The 22,252-nt window shown below is 34.3% G+C and overlaps 1 protein-coding gene across 6 annotated transcripts in view; it reads right to left on the bottom strand.

Moving 5' to 3' along the window:
• Window positions 1-6,699: 6,699 nt before the first annotated feature.
• Window positions 6,700-22,252, bottom strand: part of LOC120527309 (transducin-like enhancer protein 1) — a 116,628-nt gene continuing 101,075 nt past the window's right edge. For 3 of the 6 annotated variants that reach the window (XM_039750573.1, XM_039750575.1, XM_039750571.1), the window contains 6 exons: window positions 20,187-20,436; window positions 16,578-16,825; window positions 13,150-13,297; window positions 9,110-9,260; window positions 8,788-8,864; window positions 6,700-7,327 (listed from right to left, as the gene is read on the bottom strand). In XM_039750573.1, coding sequence (XP_039606507.1) covers window positions 7,220-7,327; window positions 8,788-8,864; window positions 9,110-9,260; window positions 13,150-13,297; window positions 16,578-16,825; window positions 20,187-20,436 — 982 coding nt within the window. In that variant the 3' untranslated portion in view covers window positions 6,700-7,219. The remainder of the gene's footprint in view (window positions 7,328-8,787; window positions 8,865-9,109; window positions 9,261-13,149; window positions 13,298-16,577; window positions 16,826-20,186; window positions 20,437-22,252) is intronic. The other 3 variants (XM_039750570.1, XM_039750572.1, XM_039750574.1) reach the window with 3 other exon arrangements.

Consider the following 22,252-nt stretch of genomic DNA (forward strand, 5'->3'; position numbering starts at 1 on the left):
TGTGAGCTGATTTAGCGAAACTAATATTGAGGCTCTCAAGTTATAAACTGGACAGGACCTTGTTGCTATCTGTATAATTTTTACCAATTCATAGCATTTCTGTTTTTTGTCTATTCAAAGATAAGAAGATTCCACTTACACAAGTGTTTTAATACATTAGCATAATTAATTAAGGACATAATGGAAGAAATACAATTTTTTGTGAAGGAAAGACAGAGGTGGATATCATCTCTATACAATGGAAATCAGATGTTTTCTAATGATATCTCCCAAGAGCAGAATACAGAGTGAAAGCAGTAATAATATGATTACTGGACCCTGAGAGATACCATATTTAACTTCAGAATGAAATGAGGCACAATGATTACATTTCTATACATGCTGGAATCAGTTTAATACATTTGAACTAAAATATGAGAACAGTAACCAAGATGCCATTTTCAAGCTTCTATAAGAGAAAGGAGTGGTCATGGAGTCAAAGGCCGTACTTTAATCTAATATCAAAATAATTGTAGTGTTTACTTCACCAGAAGACATTAACATGTGTTTAATGTGACAATGTAACACCATTTCTGTACTGTGGCTAATGTGAAAGCCAGACTGAAAGTTCTGAAGTGAAAAAGGCTAATTATAAATATGTTAAAATTTTATAAGCATTTGTCTTAACAACTAACACTTTTAATTACATTAGGAACTGTGCGAGTCAGTAATAAATAAATAATAAAAAAAAAATAAATGTACAATGTATTAATCCCTGAGGTGATGATCATTTTAAAATGTTAAGAACTGGGTGTAAAGCACAGTGCCTGAACTTTTCACCACTTTTATTGGGAATGGGACCAAGGTAGCATTTAAAAGTTTAAGTTTAACCTTTAAAAGTTAAAGTTATGATTTCCTGTTCTGTTATAAAGTTATTAAGTTGGCATATACACATATCACATTTGATCCAACTTATTCAAAACAATAAAATCGTAAGCGATTTCTGTTTGGATGTGCGTTGGCCAATGGTGCAAAAATGGCTGAACCAATTTTCACGAAGTTTTGCATGTGCCTCGCTGTTAGTTCAACTTAAAATATAGGCTATATGTCATGCTGGGAAGAGGGCTTCTAAAAAAAACTGCACAAATGCAGGGACTACAATTCCCATCAGGCAGCGCAAGTGCATTGGGATGAGGATGCATACAGTATTCTCAATTCATTTGGCATTGTTTTCCTGGATTACAGCTTTTGTCTAAGGCTACATCTTTTTGTCTCATTATAAGTTGTGTCTGTGAAGGTTTAATTTCCAAAAGACCCCCCTTTATTTATAGCCGGGTAACACCATTAAATCAATTCATAGAATTTGTGCTACTAATGCTTATAGGGATTTTCCATGGTAATTTAGATTTCCCATTTCTGCTATTGGGTTATTCAAAAAAAGTGCACAATAGAGGCATCCATTTTGACTTATTGCTCTGTAATAGTATGCAGCATGGGATTGAAAAGGAGCTTTTTATATACCTGATAACATTGTTTATCCATGCAGTTCAGTGACTCTGTAACCTTGATCTCAATCCATGCTTTATTTTTTTACATTCTACTTTATAAGCATGAGAGGTGGTAACACCACTCTTGAATGGCTTGTTACAAGTTTTAATGAGTCCGCACAAATGAATTTGGAGTTAAATATTAAACAAAAGAACTGGTTGTGGACTTTGACAGAAGTGAAAAAACAGGCTCACCTTTACCTATCAACAGGTATGTGAAGAACTTCAAGTATCTGAGCATTAATTTTTGAAGCAATGTAACATTGGAGGTTAATGAATCCCTTGTGGTCAAGAAAACTTAGTGTGAAGTTTCACAGAAAGCAAAGCCCCATTTCAAGAGATTTGTTTCTGAAAGTGTTTTGTCTCTGTCCATTATTGTGTGATATGGGAATATGTCAGACAAGTGCAAGGAACAGGCAGGGAAAGTGGTGTTAAATATCTACAAATCATATGATGCCATTTTATCTCTATGCATTTACCCAACCGTCCTAGACTAAAACACACTGACTGTCTGCATCTCTCTCTTCTTCCTTCTGTTAAATGGCTTAGAGTTACCAAGCCTAACTACAAACCGGATTCCAAAAAAGTCGGGACACTAAACAAATTGTGAATAAAAACTGAATGCAATGATGTGGAGATGGCAAATGTCAATATTTTATTTGTAATATAACGTAGATGACAGATCAAACGTTTAATCCGAGTAAATGTATCATTTTAAAGGAAAAATATGTTGATTCAAAATTTCACGGTGTCAACAAATCCCAAAAAAGTTGGGACAAGTAGCAATAAGAGGCTGGAAAAAGTAAATTTGAGCATAATGAAGAGCTGGAAGACCAATTAACACTAATTAGGTCAATTGGCAACATGATTGGGTATAAAAAGAGCTTCTCAGAGTGGCAGTGTCTCTCAGAAGCCAAGATGGGTAGAGGATCACCAATTCCCACAATGTTGCGCAGAAAGATAGTGGAGCATTATCAGAAAGGTGTTACCCAGTGAAAAATTGCAAACACTTTGCATCTATCATCATCAATTGTGCATAACATCATCTGGAGATTCCGAGAATCTGGAACAATCTCTGTGCGTAAGGTTCAAGGCCGTAAAACCATACTGGATGCCCGTGATCTCCGGGCCCTTAAACGACACTGCATCACAAACAGGAATGCTACTGTAAAGGAAATCACAGAATGGGCTCAGGAATACTTCCAGAAACCATTGTCAGTGAACACAATCCACCGTTGACAGCTGAAACTCTACAGTGCAAAGAAGAAGCCATTTCTAAGCAAGACCCACAAGCTCAGGCGTTTTCACTGGGCCAGGGATCGTTTAAAATGGAGTGTGGCAAAATGGAAGACTGTTCTGTGGTCAGACGAGTCACGATTCAAAGTTCTTTTTGGAAATCTGGGACGCCATGTCATCCGGACCAAAGAGGACAAGGACAACCCAAGTTGTTATCAACGCTCAGTTCAGAAGCCTGCATCTCTGATGGTATGGGGTTGCATGAGTGCGTGTGGCATGGGCAGCTTGCATGTCTGGAAAGGCACCATCAATGCAGAAAAATATATTCAGGTTCTAGAACAACATATGCTCCCATCCAGACATCATCTCTTTCAGGGAAGACCCTGCATTTGTCAACAAGATAATGCCAGACCACATTCTGCATCAATCACATCATGGCTGCGTAGGAGAAGGATCCGGGTACTGAAATGGCCAGTCTGCAGTCCAGATCTTTCACCTATAGAGAACATTTGGCGCATCATAAAGAGGAAGGTGCGACAAAGAAGGCCCAAGACGATTGAACAGTTAGAGGCCTGTATTAGACAAGAATGGGAGAGCATTCCTATTTCTAAACTTGAGAAACTGGTCTCCTCGGTCCCCAGACGTCTGTTGAGTGTTGTAAGAAAGGGAGATGCCACATAGTGGTGAAAATGGCCTTGTCCCAACTTTTTTGGAATTTGTTGACACCATGAAATTCTGAATCAACATATTTTTCCCTTAAAATGATACATTTACTCATTTTAAACTTTTGTTCCGTGATTTATGTTCTATTCTGAATAAAATATTAGAAGTTGGCACCTCCACATCATTGCATTCAGTTTTTATTCACAATTTGTATAGTGTCCCAACTTTTTTGGAATCCGGTATGACTTCTAGCAGAGTGTCTTTACTGTGCTTATTCACAACTTGAATTTGGACACACTGGTGAGCTTTCAAGTGTTCTAACCATACAATATGATGAAAACATGGAAAAATGTTGTAAAGGTGGTTCTTTTGGGGTTATTGGAAAATAACAATTGCTGTTGCCATTTTTTACTTTTCTTTCTGCTGTGTCCATTTTCCATCTACGTGGAGTTTGTACACTCTCCCCATGTCTCCCAATGCAGAATAATACGGAATAGCCAACATTCAGCCACAAAAATAGAGCAAACAAACAACTTGCTTAAACAACTTCTGACACCGGTTGTAATTGGAGAAAAACAGGCATAGAAAATGATCAATACACAAACAGCAAAATAATCTGTTCTTATTATCTGCTTTTCAGCAAACATCTCAGTACTTGGGATTTCAACAAATTAAAGGTTTACTCAAGCTATGGCAATTTTACTTGGTTCTTTTAAAAAAAAAAAAAAAAGTTTTTGGTATAGATTAAAATGATTTTTCATGGGTTTTATGTTCAGTTACAGATTTTTCATAGCACTCATGCTGGAAGAACATTTAGGCTTCTAAATATGTTGTGCTTATTTCAGAAAATATTTCTTTATGCTTGATTTCTACCAGGATTATGGTGACATAGTATTATAAGCATGGCATCTGGGGGCTTTCTACCCATACACAAATAACACAGTTGTCATTATCACTCATGTCTATCTTAATACCATACAATTTCTAGAACATTAAAGTCAATAAATTATAATTTATAAACATTATGAATATTTTTGAGCACTCGTTATTTTATCCTGCCTTAGTCAATGATCCTAACCCCATAATTATAGGTAGTTTTAATGGTCTGAGCTGGGTGAGCATTATGAACCTAACAAAACTGTGTTCACTGTAACAATGTCATTAACATGCTATTGATTATTCAAATAAAGATAGTATATTATTTAAAACAGGAAGAATTCATTTTGTTTATACAATATGTGCAATAAACCTAGAAGAATACTGTATTTTAAGAGGCAAGGTTTGTTAAGATTTTCAATATGGTGATACATTTACTCTAATATTGAAATACATTACTTACATGCACACACAAATCATGGTACCTTCCATCCTGCAATCTTTGGATTAATTTTTTAAATTCAAGTGGCCAAAGAGCTGAACTACAGACTCTTAACATTACAGTGGACATTTTTTTCCCCCCCAAATGTTCTGCATCCTGAAAATATTTAGTTATAAAACAGACAGCTTCATGCTGAACTCAAATATAATTTCAGATTTGTTACGTCACATAGGAATGTGAAGAAACATGAAATTAAACTAAAAAGGGTGACACAATAGTTGTGTTGCTGCCTCACAGAAAGGAGACCTGCCCGCAGTTTTCTCCCTGTGTCTGTGTGAGTTTCCTCCCACAGTTCAGAAACATGCAGGTTAGGTGGATCAGCAATGCCAAATTGGCCTAAGTGTATGTGTGGTGTGTACGCAATAGACTAGTGCCCTGTGTATGCTGGGATAGGCTTCATCACCCCACAACCCTGCTCAAGATCAAGTGGACTTAGAAAAGGGCATGATATTGAATTTAGAGTGTTTAATCACTTAATGATAGACACATTGCAATAGTTCAATTGAGCTGGAAAGGTTTTCCTGTTGATTTTCATTTACACTCTCATCTGACACTTATTTCACTGTCCAACAATAGCCAGCCAGCCAAAGGATCCCACTAGCCCAGACACTACTTTTCTATTGTTCCAAAGTCCTGGTGAAACCTTTCAACATGTTATGACTACACCAAGATTAGTGTGAATGAAGAAAATGAACCTTCAGTAGTATGTTGCACTTTATGGTTTTGCACAAGTGAAGCACATTAACCAGTGGGACTTAGGTTGGTGCTCTGCAGTTGCCAAGAAAATTCTCAACATCATCATTGAATGCTTTCTATGCGATTTCTCCAACAGATCTTGATACCAAGCCTGACTTGGGGACCAACAAAAATAACTTTCTTAATCTTGACAATTGTGGAAACATCTATCTCAAACTATATTCCAAGTATTAAAAGCTGGTAAAAAATAACCTTGTTGGGTTGACATAGTGGTGACGTGAGCAACATTTTTCTGTCCTGGAACTAAATGCTCAGGGAGTGACCAGTATTTTTCTTTTCTAAATGCAGTGGAGACTCTTTAGCATGGCTATCTCATTTGCAAATGAAATCACAGTGCTTTGTATGTCTGAACTGCATTCCTAGTAGCAGTGTCACTACTTTTACATTACCACAGATTTCCCAGTTATAGTTGTTCTACTGTATATGATATAAAAGAAAATCACAAAATAAGGCAACTCTAATAAAAAGTACATGTGTACATAATAGGACAATTTAAAAATGAGTTTTGTGATTACAAGGACAAAATCCAAAAGATACACCCAAAGGTTTTCAAGAAGCAAAAATTTTCATTATCCAATGTAATCAAAAGCTCCTTGTGTGATGGTCAGCAAACTGGTCAGCTTGCATGTGAGGGTGGGGAACACCATCTTTCTAAGTATAATCATACCTTCAATTTTAATCTTCAAATTGGGTTTACAATGAAAATAAAAAATGTCATAAGATAACATTATTTCTAGTTTTGTAGATCTATAAATAAAAATTAAAACCAAAAGTTTGCACTTTAAAATGAAAACTATACTGAAATATCCATGATAACATTTCAAGAGTAGTTTTCAGTTGTTTCTTCAGCAATTTCTTGTACAACCTTTTCTGAATACAATATTAAAGGTGCCAATTGGTAAAGAGAAATGTGCTTTAAGATGCACTTATTGTTAAAGAAAAACATGAGCATAAAACAACCTTAATTAAAGTAACTAAGGTCATGTACATCAAATTCTGATATCATCTGTTTTAACATTTCTTTACAAGATAAGCAAGGATCTATATTTTGTTACTAAGCATTTATTGTGTATAGGAATTCAGCAAATTATAGTAGTTAGACGAAGCGTAATTGTTTCTAAGTTACTTTATTTTATATAAAAAGACATACCAAATATTTTGTTGATACTAAAGCCTTTACTGTAGTAAACCAAATATTTACAATTTTTACAAATAGTTTGACCTTCAACAAAAATGCAAAAAAACGTCACAAGATGCCAAAATAAAAAAGGACAAGTTCATCTGAGACTCCACTGTTCTACAATTAAAAGACATAAAGGTGGTGGAAAGAGGAGGCAATGCCACAGACTCCGTATGTATGAGGTCAAGAGAGTGCATCCAATGTTCATCAGAAGTTTTCAAAAAAATAAAAAAAAAGTCAGAATTTAGTGAGGTCATCCATTAAGGTCTGTAACTCTGCTGACATTTCACAGTCTTAAGTTTTATTTAGGTTGATTCGGCTCAGCAACTATTTCCTTTTGTTGTGTTTTGTTGCTTGTGCTCTCCCATCACAGTGGGCAGTACGTAGGCCATACACTTCAGGGTTTAGCACTTTCACGAACTGTGCCCCAATTCACGTGTTGAATACAAAAGGGAATAACAAACAAAAAACATTTGGTATTCAGTAGATAACTTCGTAGACTGTGGCCTTTTTGTCTCCAGATCCAGTAACAATGTATTTATCATCCACTGAGATATCACAGCTAAGTACTGAAGAGGACTCCTTGGACTGGAAGAATAGGAAAAACACAAGAAGAATATATTAAAATAAAGTTCCTAATAAGTCCAATTTTTGGTTCAAGAGCAGACACTGTATGGAAATTAACGGTATAAAACTAACAACTAAAATAAACACATGACCCCATTCAATTTCCCAAGAACAGACATATAGAAGCAACTGGAAAGGGGCATTCATATTTGCTGCGCAAAAAAAAACCAAAAAAAAAACCAAAAAAAAAAACACCATGCCTTTGTTTAGCTGAAAACCATAAGAGGAGGACTCCATACAGCAAACTATCCATACAGTGCTTAAATCAAGCTAATCTATAAACTTCAGAAAAAATATAAATATTCTGCATTTCCTTATTTCTTAATACACATGAAATTGAAAAGTAATCTACTGTACATTAAAGGACCAAGTGCTATAATGAGACAAATGTGTGGGTGGATATTGTTTTATCAAATTACTATACAGGCATATTATTTATATGTAATCCTTAAACAAGAACTACATCTGTGATTGCCCTTATTTGGGTTCATGAAACTTTAAACTATTGTATGAAATTACTCTATTAACGATAACAGTAAAAGTATTTTAACTGGAAGAGACTATTTAAGTTTGTCTTTTTGCCAAATAGTTATTTATATTTACTTACTTGGCTGAAGCCTTTGTCCTGGGCAACTTACAACATTTATGATACAATTGGTTACATGTCTGTTGCTTTTCCAATTCAAGCACAAGTAGGTCAAGTGACTTGCTCATGGTCACACAGTGTTTAGTAGTGGCAGTCCAAAGCCTTAACCACTACACCACACTGTCTGCTTTTTTGGGCTAAAATGTTATGGCTACAATGTGATTGTACACCAACATTCAGAAATATGCATTGTATGGTGAGGCAGGGTTATTTTCTAACATTTTCATTAAAAAAGAATAATAATATTAATTGTTTATTTAGCAGAGCAGAAATTATTTAACATCTTATTTAGTGAATCAGGATGAATGTACAATAGTAATATACTTCGATTTATTACAATGTTTGGGATAACACCACACATACATTTTCTAATATTTACAGCCTTAGGAATCATCTGAATAGAACTTAGGAAAAAATTATACAAAGAATGAAAACTAAAAACAAATGTTGCAAAAATCCTAAACATTGTTTAAAAATAATGACTAAAATGTTTACGTTATTTTGATATTATTCTTCTTTGCAGAAATGTTCTTAATCAATAATTTGTATAAGTTGTTGTATTTAACTAAGAAGCATTTTGATTATGTTTAACATCAAAATTCTATTTCTGGATTTGGGGATTTGTCTAAAAAGACATCTAGCGCTACCAACACTAAATGCAGGCAACTGTTTAGTCTTATCAACTATACAAAATTCAATGTAGATTCTTTATTTTTTCTCAAAAATAAAAAGAACTATTTACCCCTTTTAAATTTAGGAAAATATAAACATGTACCTGAAATATGCTAGCGCCATATGGTGTCCTCCAAGCATTCAACAAGTTATCTTTGCCTGTGCTCACAAACCATTTTCCTAGTAAAGAAAGAAAAAATACAATTAACATTATGAATGGCATAATTCCTTCTAAAAGGGTTACATCACATAACACAAACAATGGATACAATGTAGATCACTAGAAAATATTAATTCAAAAGCAAACTAAAATGAACTAAAGTTAATGACTATGGTTTTGTCAAGTCACTTCAGTTGACAGATTTTTCCATAAGGATAGTTCAGAAGCTTAAAAGGCAAAACTAACTTTTGAAATGAATCCTTACCACAATATGCAAACTGTAGAGATAATACACAGCTCTCATGGAGGTGCAGTTGATATTTGTCAGGTTTGTTTACATGTAAAACCTCCACATTACTGCTCTCCATTCCAACAGCCAGCCATTCTCCAGTGGGGCAATAACCAAGAGAAAAAATCTAGGAGAATCAAACAAAAAAAATATACAAATAAATGAAGATTATTTAACATTTTGCAAAAATGCACTTTTTATCATCACAGAGGCTTTCAAGGGAGGATTTTTTCCATTCCCAGTTTTTCTGACATAGTAGATCACCAGCTTCATCCACAGCAAGTTATGCTCCATTGCTTATGTAAGGTATTAACACAGGATTTGTAAGGCCAGTTACTGAATAAATACTGTAAGGTTGCAATATTGTAAAGGGATGTGTTTATCAAGAGCTGACAAACAGATTAAGAATTGCGTGACTTTTACCATTCCATGCTTTGTGCTTAGAATTCCATGTGCTTTGGTGAATGAGTCAGTGTGTTGTTACCAGACAAAAAGCACCCTGCAGAAAGGTTGGGTAATCTACACAGATTCAGACCCTGAAGGAAAAGCCACATTTTCTTGTCAGCAACAGCTAAACTGACACTGCTAAGCAATAACTCATCATCTATAATCCATAAATAGCTTTGATTTTCTTTTTTGTATGTTAATAAAAAACAGAACAAATGCCAGTATGGTAAAAGCAGTGTTGAAAGAGCAAGACTTTAAAATCCCATTTTATGAAAACAAAGAGATAGTTCAATATTTGCTGTACCTTATAATGTGTCAATGTTTTTTGACCTATTAGGTTTATTATATATTCAAATGAAAACGCAATTAAACATGATCAGAAATTTCAGGTCGCTGCATAAACCTGCATATATTGAATAAAATGCAGAAGAAAGCCGTTTAATGCCTTTATCATTCTGAAACTGCAAGTAAGATTTAAAGAATAAAAGAACATTCTCAGGCGTGGGTAATCTAATTCAGGGCCAGAGGGGGATGGACTCTATCCTAGCAGTATTTTTACACAAGGCAGGAAACAGCCCTGGAACAGGGCAACAGACCATCACATCTTTGGGGATGTGGAAAGAAAAAAACTGTACTGTATATTTTAATTTTCAGTTTGTTAATGCAAGTTTCAAAATAGAAAACATGGTTATCAGTTATTTGACAGATGTAACTTTTTTGTAACTGTTACTGCTACTGCTTTAAAAATGACTGTGAATATCAGGTTGTAAACTGGCAGCAAAATGTCTCCCTGGATACGTTTTTCAGGCAGTTGCTATCAAGTTAATTTGAAAGTGGCTAGCCAGTTTGTTCTGTTCATTTAATTTATTTTTTACAGTAGTAGTATTTTAATTAATTAATTAATTTATTTTTTTTAACTTTTTAATCCAAGGACTCAAACAAGAAAATCAGTACTATACTGGGACCCATGACGCAGAGTAATATCATAATGAGAGCGTAGCCATAAACAGATAAATAAAAAATAGACATTTTTGTTTCCTTTCAAGTATCTCTCTAACATGAATATTACAAATAGAGAAATGTGGAACGCAAATGTATTGTTAATAAAACAATAACTATCAGTCAAAACAGGAAATTGAAATCTGGAGTTATAGTTTATCACTGCCAGAGTAAATGCTTAGTAAAGCTTTAGTAAGGCTAAGAAAAATAAATAAAAATTATTTTTGAAAGTATGAATGGTCACTTAACTTTTTCACCAGACTGAAGGTACAAAATAAGGAATAAAGTAGTTAAAAAATCTATTTACCTTCTCTTAAATTGTATTTTTTTTAAATAATGCTTTTCAAATGAGCTCCACAATTAACAATATACTTTTCTAAATGAGTTTGGAAATATTTAAATGTGCCCAGACTTTCTTTCAACAATTTTTATTAAGTTTAAAAAAAAAAAAAGTTTAAGTTTAAGTTTGTAATGTTTTTAATGCTGCTGACTGACGTGGATATTTTCTGATGTTCTTACAGTTCCCAGTAACCCAAGCATATCCTTCACACACTTAAAACAGTATTACAAGAAGGAATTCTTCCTTGCGGAGACACATTAAAATTAAGGCAATATCTTCTTTGCTGCACCAGTGCAACAGATTTAGATGCAATGTATGCCATAGAGGCTAACATGCCATAAAGCATGGACCACTTGTTCGTGGCTGTTGAAACTACTTTCAGTATAAAACACTGGTACTATATATACCCCTAAGCTATTCACCACTCTTTATAACACCCTAAAAATTGTCACATTCTTGTGCATCAGTGTTTTTTTTTTTTTAATTTTTACATTTCAAGCGTTGCGTTCTCTTCACCTAACAAAATTGGCTGTTATTCCCTTCCCTGTTCTCTCCCTTTCTTATATGCATCTTTACTTTTAAACCAACTCAGTTTGACCGTTTCACGGAATGCGAGACAGGGCAGTTATGCTATGGGAATATTTTTTATATTTTTGTGACATAGAAACAAAGGCTCTCTAGGACATGCCAACAGTGTTATTTCATGTGTTACTGCAATAAATGCTACTCTAAAGAGAAAGCACTATATGACTCAGCACTGAATTTACGCTTGGATGAACGTGGCTAACTTTACTACACAATTATTTGCTGACCCATCAGAAGCATGTCCATGAATGTGTCCCACAGATTGAAAACCACTGATAAAACAAACACCATCGCCCTTCAAAAACACACCAGACTACACTACAGCTATACTTAATCCAGCATGGCTCCACAGTAGATAGCAAACTGTCTAACCTCCCTTTGAATGGGTTCAAATGTTGGACTAATCACTATCTATAGTATATGGAGCTTTAATGATATTTTTCTATCTGCACAGGTTTCTCCAGACAAAAAACGGTATTCCTCTCACACTGCAAAGAAGCACTATTAGGTTAAATGGCATCTACAAATTGACCATGTGTAACAGTGTGTATGAATGAGTATAGCCAGTGCCAGAATACTACCCTGTCCATCGTATGAAAAATGGCATGGAAAAATCAAGCAGTTTATGTAATACTGAAGTTACAGGAAGTGGTCAGAGTGTATAAAAATTGGCTGTGCTGTAATATGCGCGCTAAATGAACATTTTTCTCCTGGTGTCCACAAATATCAGATGTAGTCCATTAAAAAAATTTTAAATGGCAAACAAGTCTGTAAGACACCTCACACAATTAATACAAAGTATGTATCACTTATTGTCAATTTCCTCCTACTAATTACACACTCTGTACATACAAAAGGACAGTGTTCTAATATCCGGAATAGCTATCAATAGTGCCAACCCACTGTAAACCAGTGTGGCAGCTGCAACTATCTGATGTTTATCTTTAACTTCTCCAAATACCACTATACACTTACACTGCAGATGACCTGAATTTACGAAAAAAACTGAACTTAAATTATTTTCAAAAGTGCACTAAAGGCAATTTAAAATGATATTATCATCCTTACCCACAATAATTTAAAATTTCTGCTTTTATTCCTATTGTTTCCACAGTGAACGACTGCTTTATTGACCCCTTATACATATTAATAAATTGTGTTTTAAGTCTCTTGGTTAACATTTTGGCCATCATACTTTAAATATTCAGTAAGAAATGCAGTGCTGGGGGTTGAATTCTGGTTTGTTAAATTTAACTTGATTGTATGTAAAGGTATTTTCTTTAAATAAAATCAAATAAAAAATACACAGTGAAGAAAAACTTGGTAAATGGACGGATGGATTCTTCAACTTAATCTATGACATCTTAATCAAAAATTTTAAGGCTGAAATAAAATGGACCATATATCAGGACCACTGAGTGCAGGGCAGGAAGAAATATTTGTAAAAATATTAAGACGTTGTTAAAAAACAACAAAGATTTTCACGAAGCAACTACAAGGCTATGTTTACATTTTGAAAGCTAGTGCTTCTTAATGACGAGTGTTGGACATAATCTGAACCAAGAAGCTGTCTAAAACAAAAGAAAATCTTGTAAAACAATTAACACAATGCTTCTAATCTCTGAATATCAGTTACTTAAGTTACCTGTGATGTAAAGTCATGCTGCTGTAGCTGCCTCCCTTCCCGGAGGTCCCAGGACCTTACTGTGTTGTCCAGGCCTCCTGTCCACAGCTTGGTGCCATCATTGGAAATGTCAATACAGCTGGCTCCATCCGTGTGGCCCTGGAATTGCCTGATAAAATAAATAGGAGCTGAATAAAGATTTCCTGCCTAAGTTCAAGGTAAACAGAGTAATGTTGTTGGTTTTGGACTCTGTATAAACGTGTCATCTCTCCAATGTCTGCTAAAGCATTTGGATAAACAAATTCTGGTACAATGTGAAGTATGGTTATATTATGTAAACATTTTCCAGGTGTGAGGAAAGCAAACAGGATTGCAGCTGGTAAAACAAATTCTTTCTAGCAAGAGCGATAAAGGCTTTATTTTCAAATGAGGTACATCAAGCTTAATCGCTCCATTAGATTTAAAGGAACAAACAACAATGTTTCAACAAATTATTAACCAAGTCACAGAAAATGAGGCAGACACAACCTAACCAAAACAGTAGCTGATGTCTCGCTTTACTTGAACATTTAACATTTATATTTGATGCAGGAGTGCATAATGGCCAACAACAGACTGCTATGTTTAGTCTACATTATACATTTTTGTGCCTAAAAATAAAACAAAAAAGGGAGAAATGGGTTGCAGGTTTCATCAAGAAAATAAGATGAAAACTAATTTTGAAAATAGATAGGAATGTAATGTACTGAATATAAGTCAGTCATTCACAGATCTTGAGATTGTTCAAGTACATTAATGATTAAAATTGTGATTAACATTCCTTTGGCCCAATTAACACCCTTCATGTAAATAAATGCCATCCTGAAAATGAAAACAGAGCAGAACTGAAGAATACTTTATTGTACAAAGCAGACACTAGGGAGAAGAGACCTCTAAATAAAGAAAATCATACCTTTAACCTAAAATACTGTATTTACAATCAGAAAAAGTGGTCTAAAACAGAAACAATTTATATTGCACATGTACCTTTATTCCGCAATATTTAGGTTCTAAAATACAAGTTTGTAGTCATTGTTATTTTCCCATACAACGCATTAATTCATTTTGCCTCAATGGAAGTAACAATTTCATTTGACTTGTGTTTAATTGCCAGGTGTCCAAAATTATTACAATCCACATATCTTCTAAAAACAAGCTTAAAACTTTATTGGCTGGAGGATTGTATTTTTCTAGATTTTTATATTTTCATTTTTCAAAAAATACTTTCCAGTAGCACTTGAATCAATTTCAAGTTAAACAAATATCAAAAATTCCAAGAATGTTTTAAAGTGTTCAAATAGTAATCTTATTCTAAAATTGTTTTATTATGCTAAAATATTACTGGCACTGACAAACTGTTGCATGTTAGAAAAACAGGTTATCAGAAATGAGGCAGATATAATAAATAATTTTTAAGCCAAGAGCAAAGGTATGATTCTTATTAAAACTGAATTTAGGCTCAAACATGAGAAAAATACAAGGAATTTTATAACTGTATATTTTCTCTTTGCAAAAAGAATTAAATATTTATCAGGTTTCATGACTTACAGTTTCATGCAAAAGTTTGAACACCCCTGGGCAAATTGACATTTTAAGCAAAAAAAAAAAAAAAAGTTAATACAATATCTATAGCAAACAAGCTCAAACAATGCCATTTTTTTTTTAAACTCAGTGTACAGATACAATGTATTTCAAGAACTAAAAAAAATGTAAGTGTAAAAGGTGGCATTTGTAAAGGTTTGGGTACCCTACTAATTTAGTACTTAGTAACACTTGCAAACATTTTTTGCTGCCAGGTAGGAGTATCTGAACTTTTGTTTTTAGAAAAAAAATTCCTTTTCTTCCCTGCAGCTCACTTCCAGCTACAAGATATTTTTGGGCTGTCTTGTGTGCACAGCACATTGAAGTTCTACCCACAGACTTTCAATGATGTTCAAGTCTGGGAACTACAATGTCCATTCCAGAATCTTCATCTTGTTTTTCTTGAGGTACTTTATAAAACAATTTTGAAGTGCATTTTTGGTATGTTGGCTCCTTGCAGAGCCCATCTTTTTTCGTTTTCAGTTTCCTGACCAACATTTCTTGATATTTACCAGAATCTATTCCTCATTGTATTTGCAAAATGTTTCCTGTGCTATTAGCTGCCATACAAAACAAAAGCATAATAAATCCACCTCAGTACTTAACAGTTAGCAAGGTATTCATCTCTTCAAATTCTACTCCTTTTTTTCCCTCAAAAAAACCTTTTTCTGGTTGTGGACAAACGGTTGGTTCAGTTTTATTTTTTCTATCCATCGCACTTGGATCCTAAAAGCTTCTTATGCTGATGTTACTTTGCATACTTAAGATGCTGTTTTCTGAAAGGAGATCACAGGTTTCCTACTGATGGCTCTACCATGAAGGCCATGTCTATGTTAGCAATGCTACAACACAGTAGAGCAGTGCACCACCACTCCCTTTCTCGGCCAATCCTGTCTGCAGGTCCCTTGCAGTCATTTGAGTGTTTTGTTTGGTCTTTTTACACAGTATATAAGCTGTTCTATCTATCCACTTTCTTTGTCTTTCAGAACCTCCACAGCTCCATGTAACTATCATTTTGGCCTCGAAACTGCTAGCTGAAAGCACTTTGATATCTTTTTATAGTCTTCCCATGGTTTGTAGGCAACAATTACTTTAATTTTCAGACTCTTGGTCAAGTGCTTAGAGGAGTCCTTTTTGTTGACTGTTGCAGAGTGTTCAAAATGTCAAAGAATTTATAGGCTCAAGAACTGTCATCAGCTGACAATTCCTACTCTCAATTATTGACCAGACTAACATCTAACAAGCTAACCCAGGCCCGACTAAAGATCTAATAAGCTCCAAGACCTTACAACTCAAAAAGGGGCCAAACACAAGCAAATGTCACATTACTTTTCTTATCCCCAAACTTTTTCAGTTCATCAAATAATTTATAATTGTAATTTAAATTCTTCAGAAAAATACAATTGTTTTACTTTGTAGTTTCATTTTGTTTCTTCCAAGGTCAACTAAATACACTGACCAAACCTTTGCAAGGAACTATATTTTCATTTCCAGAAAACAATATCAATTCCTTACTCTTTTTGAAAATACTCCATTCCACCAAGAAGATTTTATTAATTTCTTCTGAACCTTGATATACTTACAGAAGTAACCACAGTGTTAAAAAAAACACTGAACATTCTTATGAAGAATTAAAAACATACAGCAACACTGATCAACAGTAAACCATTAAAGAAATTACATTTTGAAACAGTTTTTCACAATCTTGTTGAAAGCTAAGAATCTGAACATTGCTCTTTACGTAATATAGGCAAGTAATAACCTTCAGACACTTTGGTATTATAAGACGGATATTATTATGCAAGTCAAAATGGAAACAAGGCACTTACCTTACTAAAGTCTGGTTATGCAGGTCCCACACTGCAATGTTGCCATCACTGCAGCAAGAAAAGCACACCTTGGAGTCTGGACTGATAGCCAAAGCATAACATGCGGGAGCAGAGGATGTTAGCTCTGCTTTAATGCGTGGAGTCGGTGCTGCCAAGTCCCAGATGGATAATGTGCTGGCCTCGCCACCAACAATAAGGGTGCAGCCATCAGGCAACAATTTGCAGGAACGGATATAATTGTCCCTATTCTGTTTTATAAAAAAATAAATAAATAAAATAAATAAATAAATAAAAAGATAATAAAAATCACATTACATCATATTATCAGATTATACTAGTCTAGTATTCTTTAGCTTCACAGCATACTAGTAGCTTTGGCATTTGTCATCACTATTGTGAGTACCAGCTCCTGCCGCTATAAGGGTGCAACTTAAACTGGCAATAGAACAATAAAATGTATTGCTTAATTGGAGTTCTTAAATAAACACTCGCTATTTTTTATTTGCTCTTCACCTGCTCAGACAGGTCAATTAGCTGCAGTAGCTGTCTAGAGCAGAAATAAAATAAACAGCTTCAGAACAGGTACTTCAGCTGCAACAATCACAAAACGGTAATGAGATTATTTGAAAGCCATACATTAGAAGTATTTGTTGAGCACTAGATACAATTTTGCTTTAAAAAAATCAGTAAACTGTATTATATCCATTCTTCCAGAGAAAAATGTCTTATGAACCATAAATTACATGTGAAAAAATGAACTTAGACAATAATTCAAAAGAATGCAAAGTAAAAACCTAAAATAGACTCTTCCCCAAAAACTGAGGGTAAATGTAATGCAGATATCTTCAAACATTCATATAGCTCTAATAAAATGGTAATCTCTGCTGTAATTTTAAATACAATGGAATATACTATGTTTTTAGCAGTTTAAACTCTTATATTTGCAAAATTGGTATTGTGCTGTAGTGCTAAATATAACAATACAACAGCTATGCTTCCTTTACTCTTATAGCCATAGAATCTTGAATGCTGCTTAAGTCACCTAGAAAGAAGTGCCTGTAGTGGAGGATTCAGTTGTGTTACAGCCCAAATCCTCCGACAAACATAGATCAATTTTTTTTTTTTATTTCTAGTAATGTATATTGAAAAGTGATTGAGTGTGGCAGAAGGGTCAAAAGAGCTTTATGGAAAGAAATGTTTTGACCCATAAAGTAAATGAAATTATCTGTTGCCATTTTAAATTCTTTAATTGTTTTGATTTTCACTTTAGATATTAGATACTTTTGTAAAGCCCTGCCACTATACTGATCTTGACTCAAATGTATAAAAAAAACCAAGAATGCTGAACCTGTGGTGAAAATAAAATGTCTATTTAAACACACTCTAATATGAACATGTAAAATCAAAAATGATTATTAAATTGTTGATGATTTTGTTGGATGTGTGTGTCATTAGGAAACAAATTCCGTATTTTAATAGGTATTACATATTAGTTTCACGGTTTGAGATTAGTGTCTCATTTGTAGGTGTAGCCTGTATAAAGCCCTTGTGCTTACATGATCAGTAATTGTGGTGGCAGAGATTGGTGACATGTTGCATGTTATTTCTCTTTAATCTATATATGAGACAGTAATCTGTATTTCACCATATACCTAGATAAAATTGACTGACTCATAGACTCATTTAAAAAAAAAACAAAAAAACTTTTCTCATTTAGTTAAAAAGCTGAAATTTGGAAGCATGGTAACATCTGCAACACCATGTATCCCACTATGAAAAAACATTTCAATATATTAATATTTAGGGGTAACAAATCCCCTCACCAACAGAAAAACTAAATACCCCAAAATCTCATTGACTAGTTTGATTATAATTTGGTGACATTTTAGAAAAAAGAAAATCCACCAAGACATTTTATTTGTCGATAAATTTTTCATTTATCAATATATATTAATATTATGCTAATGTGCAAGCTTGGTGCTGCACTAATAGGGGGCTTTAAGCAAATGAAGCATGCAGCAGAAGCAATTGATTGGTGATACGAATAGCACCACTAATCAATAGGGTTGGTGTCCTGGAAAGTAAAAAGACATTCTTGTTATAAAATGGAAAGAAGGTTCAGCAAAGCTCAAGGAAGCCTTAAAGCACAATGATTAGCAAACTTTTTTTTTTTTTTTGCTGTTGACTATAGGCACTCTTAGATGTGTACTGGCTCTTATCTTGGTTTTTCTCTCTGATGTCCAGTCCCTGGTCAAGGAAGTTAAAATAACTAGAGGAACTGACCACCCCTCCATTAGTGCGGTACCCGTGCATCAGTCCTAGATCATAGTGCTTGATTTTCTATGAGATGAGATAATCCACAAAAATTGTGTCACATTAGTCAAAGCTACTGCTCCATGCTTCTTGCTCTTCAAAGTAACACATAGGATACTGGCATTTATGTAAATTAATTTCAGGCACTGCTTCACATATGCATTTGCATCTGTGAACATTTAACAATGATAATATATAATCAAATTTCACATATTTCCTACTGATTACCCATTTCAATTCAAAAGAATACACTTTACTTTAAAATTGTGTTTTGCAATGACCATCAACAAAAGCCAGGACACCAGACCTGTTTTACTCAAGGACAATTCTGTAAGGCATGTCCAAGAGTAAGCAGCATCAGCGAGCAATAATATTATTACTACTCATTATCTGACTGATGGCTTTATTCAGGGCAACTTATATTATTTGCGGCACAATTGGCTACATTTCTTGTATCTTTCCAGTTGGAGCAACAGCTGTTGAAGAGACTTGTTCATGGTCACGTAGTTCCAGCGGCAGAATTTGAATAAACAACCTCAAGGATTGAAAATATCACCAATACAAAATGTGGCAGTAACAGTATTGTTTAGTAAAAAACCAACAAATATATAGAGAAAAGTACTTCATAAGATACATAGTACTTCTGAAACATCTGATTAACCTATTGTTTTACAAAATTTCCTGGGCCAGGCCAGGAAACAAAGAAGTGAATGTATTGGCTTTAACTGGAAAAATTATGATTAGAAATTGACAGTTTTTACCATAAATCAATAAAAGATTGATATAACTAGTAGTAGTCAATGTGTTTTTACAGGATTTAACATCACAACTTGACTGAGAAAAATAAATAGTGAACAACTGTGTTAAGGATGCTCTCCTATCAGTGTTCTGTTTGTTATGCCCCATGTGTGCTAGCAACTACTTTGTATACTTAGTATAAAGCAATGTTTCCCACCCAATGCAGAGGACACCAAGGTTGGAAAATACATGAGCCACAGATGTATTTTAGCTCTAGCTGAAGCAATGCACAAGCCTGTTATTTAATAACCTATCTTTTCAATAGTTTTTTGTTATTATGTTCTTTAGTGACATGGCAATGTAAAGACTACATATATAATAAATAACTGCCTAGCAATAACTGGGGGTGCCACAGTATTTGTTTTGCTTTCACAAAAACATTACACCCATCCACTACAATAAAATAAAATACATTCAAATTATACAATTTTTGTTAAAACAAGTTACTTATTTACTTTTTGGGAATAAGTGGGTTGGTTTAGGATAAACTTCACTTACCAAACAGTCCAGCTGAGACACTGGGCTTTTGTTGCCAGGCTGACTGATGTCCCAGACCTTAACACAGCCTTTACCCCCTGTGTACACATGTCTTGTGGGGTTGCTGATGGTCACTGCACATACTACCTCTCCATGGCTCAAAGTATTGATTTGCCGGGCATGTCGGGGGATTCCTGGACCAATCAGAGCATCAGGAGGGAAGGGTACAGGCTGCATTTGTCCATCAGCAGTGACATGAAAGGAATATGCTCTGTAAAAGTTGGAAAGTAGATCAATGAGAAGTCAGACTCCTATTACTTCGCAACCTTCCCACCTTGTAAAGATCTAAAGTTTCACTTTTGTGTTTCAGAGTATTTCTTTATATATTTGTGTATTTTACCAATTGCTCCTAAATACTGTGTGTGTGTATATATATATATATATATATATATATATATATATATATATATATATATATATATATATATATATATATATATATATATATATATATATATATATATATACTAGTAAAATACCGTGCTAGCAAGCGAGAAGTAGTGTGTTAAAGAAGCAATGAAAAAAAAAGGAAACATTTTGAAAATAACGTAACATGATTGTCAATGTAATTGTTTTGTCACTGTTGTGTATATATATATATATATTTACACACACATAAACATATATATATACATATCTACATATATACACACACAGCTATTTCGTATCAGTGCAATACGCTGCTTGTTAAAACGGATAACTCCCGCACTTACGTGCAAGTCTGCGTGGATATTATGAACTATCATATTTGTTCAAGTTCTATTTAAATTTTAAATAGAAGGAATTTTTATTTAGTCGACAGAAATATCTTTGGTAGGAATGGTAAAACAGACAGGAATATTATTCCTGAATAAATCAACTCAAACCTTAAACAACTTATAATATTTTGCTCTCCATAAAAATATATCCTGTCTAAATTATACAAGTTAGAAATAAAGTAAACGTTAAAAGAACAAACATTCAAATTTCTTTACTCTTATGTAATTTTATATAAAAAATAAACTTAGATTTTAAATATCCCAAAAGATTTTGCTCTCCATAAAAATATATCCTGTCAAAATTATACAAATTCAAATATGAACATGCTGCATAACAAAACCTGGAAATATAAATAAAATGTGTTCCTTTCAGCAATAACAAATCAAATCATTCAGTTGTCTTTGCTCATATGTCATTTTAGAGCTGGATGCCTGGCATCTTTTTTTGGCAACAAGTTTGTTTATGTTTGGTGTGAGGTTCTGTGTTGTGGAGATTCTCAGGATGGATTGCAGGTGCTCATCAGTGAGGCGACTCCTGTGTGCTGTTTTGTTAGTCTTTATCACTGAGAAGAGCTTCTCACACAGATATGTGCTACCAAACATGCACAAGGTTCGAGCCGCATGTAGGCGGACTTTTTGTTCTCCAGTCACCAAACGCCGTGCAAACTCAGTGCGCTCAGTTTATCAGCAAAGTGCGTATTTTGGGAACACCGTAGTGACGACTTGGTTCAACATTACTTGGCAACAGGGAAAGTGGGGCAAGTTGCACTGGTGCATTTGTGTCTCCCATAAAAGCAGCTTCACTTGAAATCACTTTGTGATTGTGCACAGGTAAAAACGTCCGCTGAAGTGTCAGATTCTTATTTAATTCTTCTGCTTTCTGTATCTTCTGCATTGCATTCAGTTCTTTCAGGTTACCCTGATGTTTTGTCTCATAGTGCCGTTTTAGATTAAATTCTGTAATTACAGCCACATTAGCTCCACAAATGAGACACACGGGTTCAGTAAACATATACTCAGCCTCCCATCGGTTTTAAAGGCTCTATTTTCAGAATCAACTTTTCTCTTCAGCATCGTGTGAGCTAGCCGCAATAACTTGCAGCATCATAAGCTAGACTTGATTAACGGTAAGTGTTGGCAAGGCAGCTGAAGTGCTGCATTATGGGATCTGTAGTTTATTGTGTTACCAGCGCTTCATATACCCGGGCCATTAATAACAATAATACAGTATATAAAATGATCTTGCGGGCCGGATATAATTACACGCCG

This window comes from Polypterus senegalus, chromosome 4 (assembly GCF_016835505.1).
Source record: "Polypterus senegalus isolate Bchr_013 chromosome 4, ASM1683550v1, whole genome shotgun sequence".
Classification (NCBI taxonomy): domain Eukaryota; kingdom Metazoa; phylum Chordata; class Cladistia; order Polypteriformes; family Polypteridae; genus Polypterus; species Polypterus senegalus.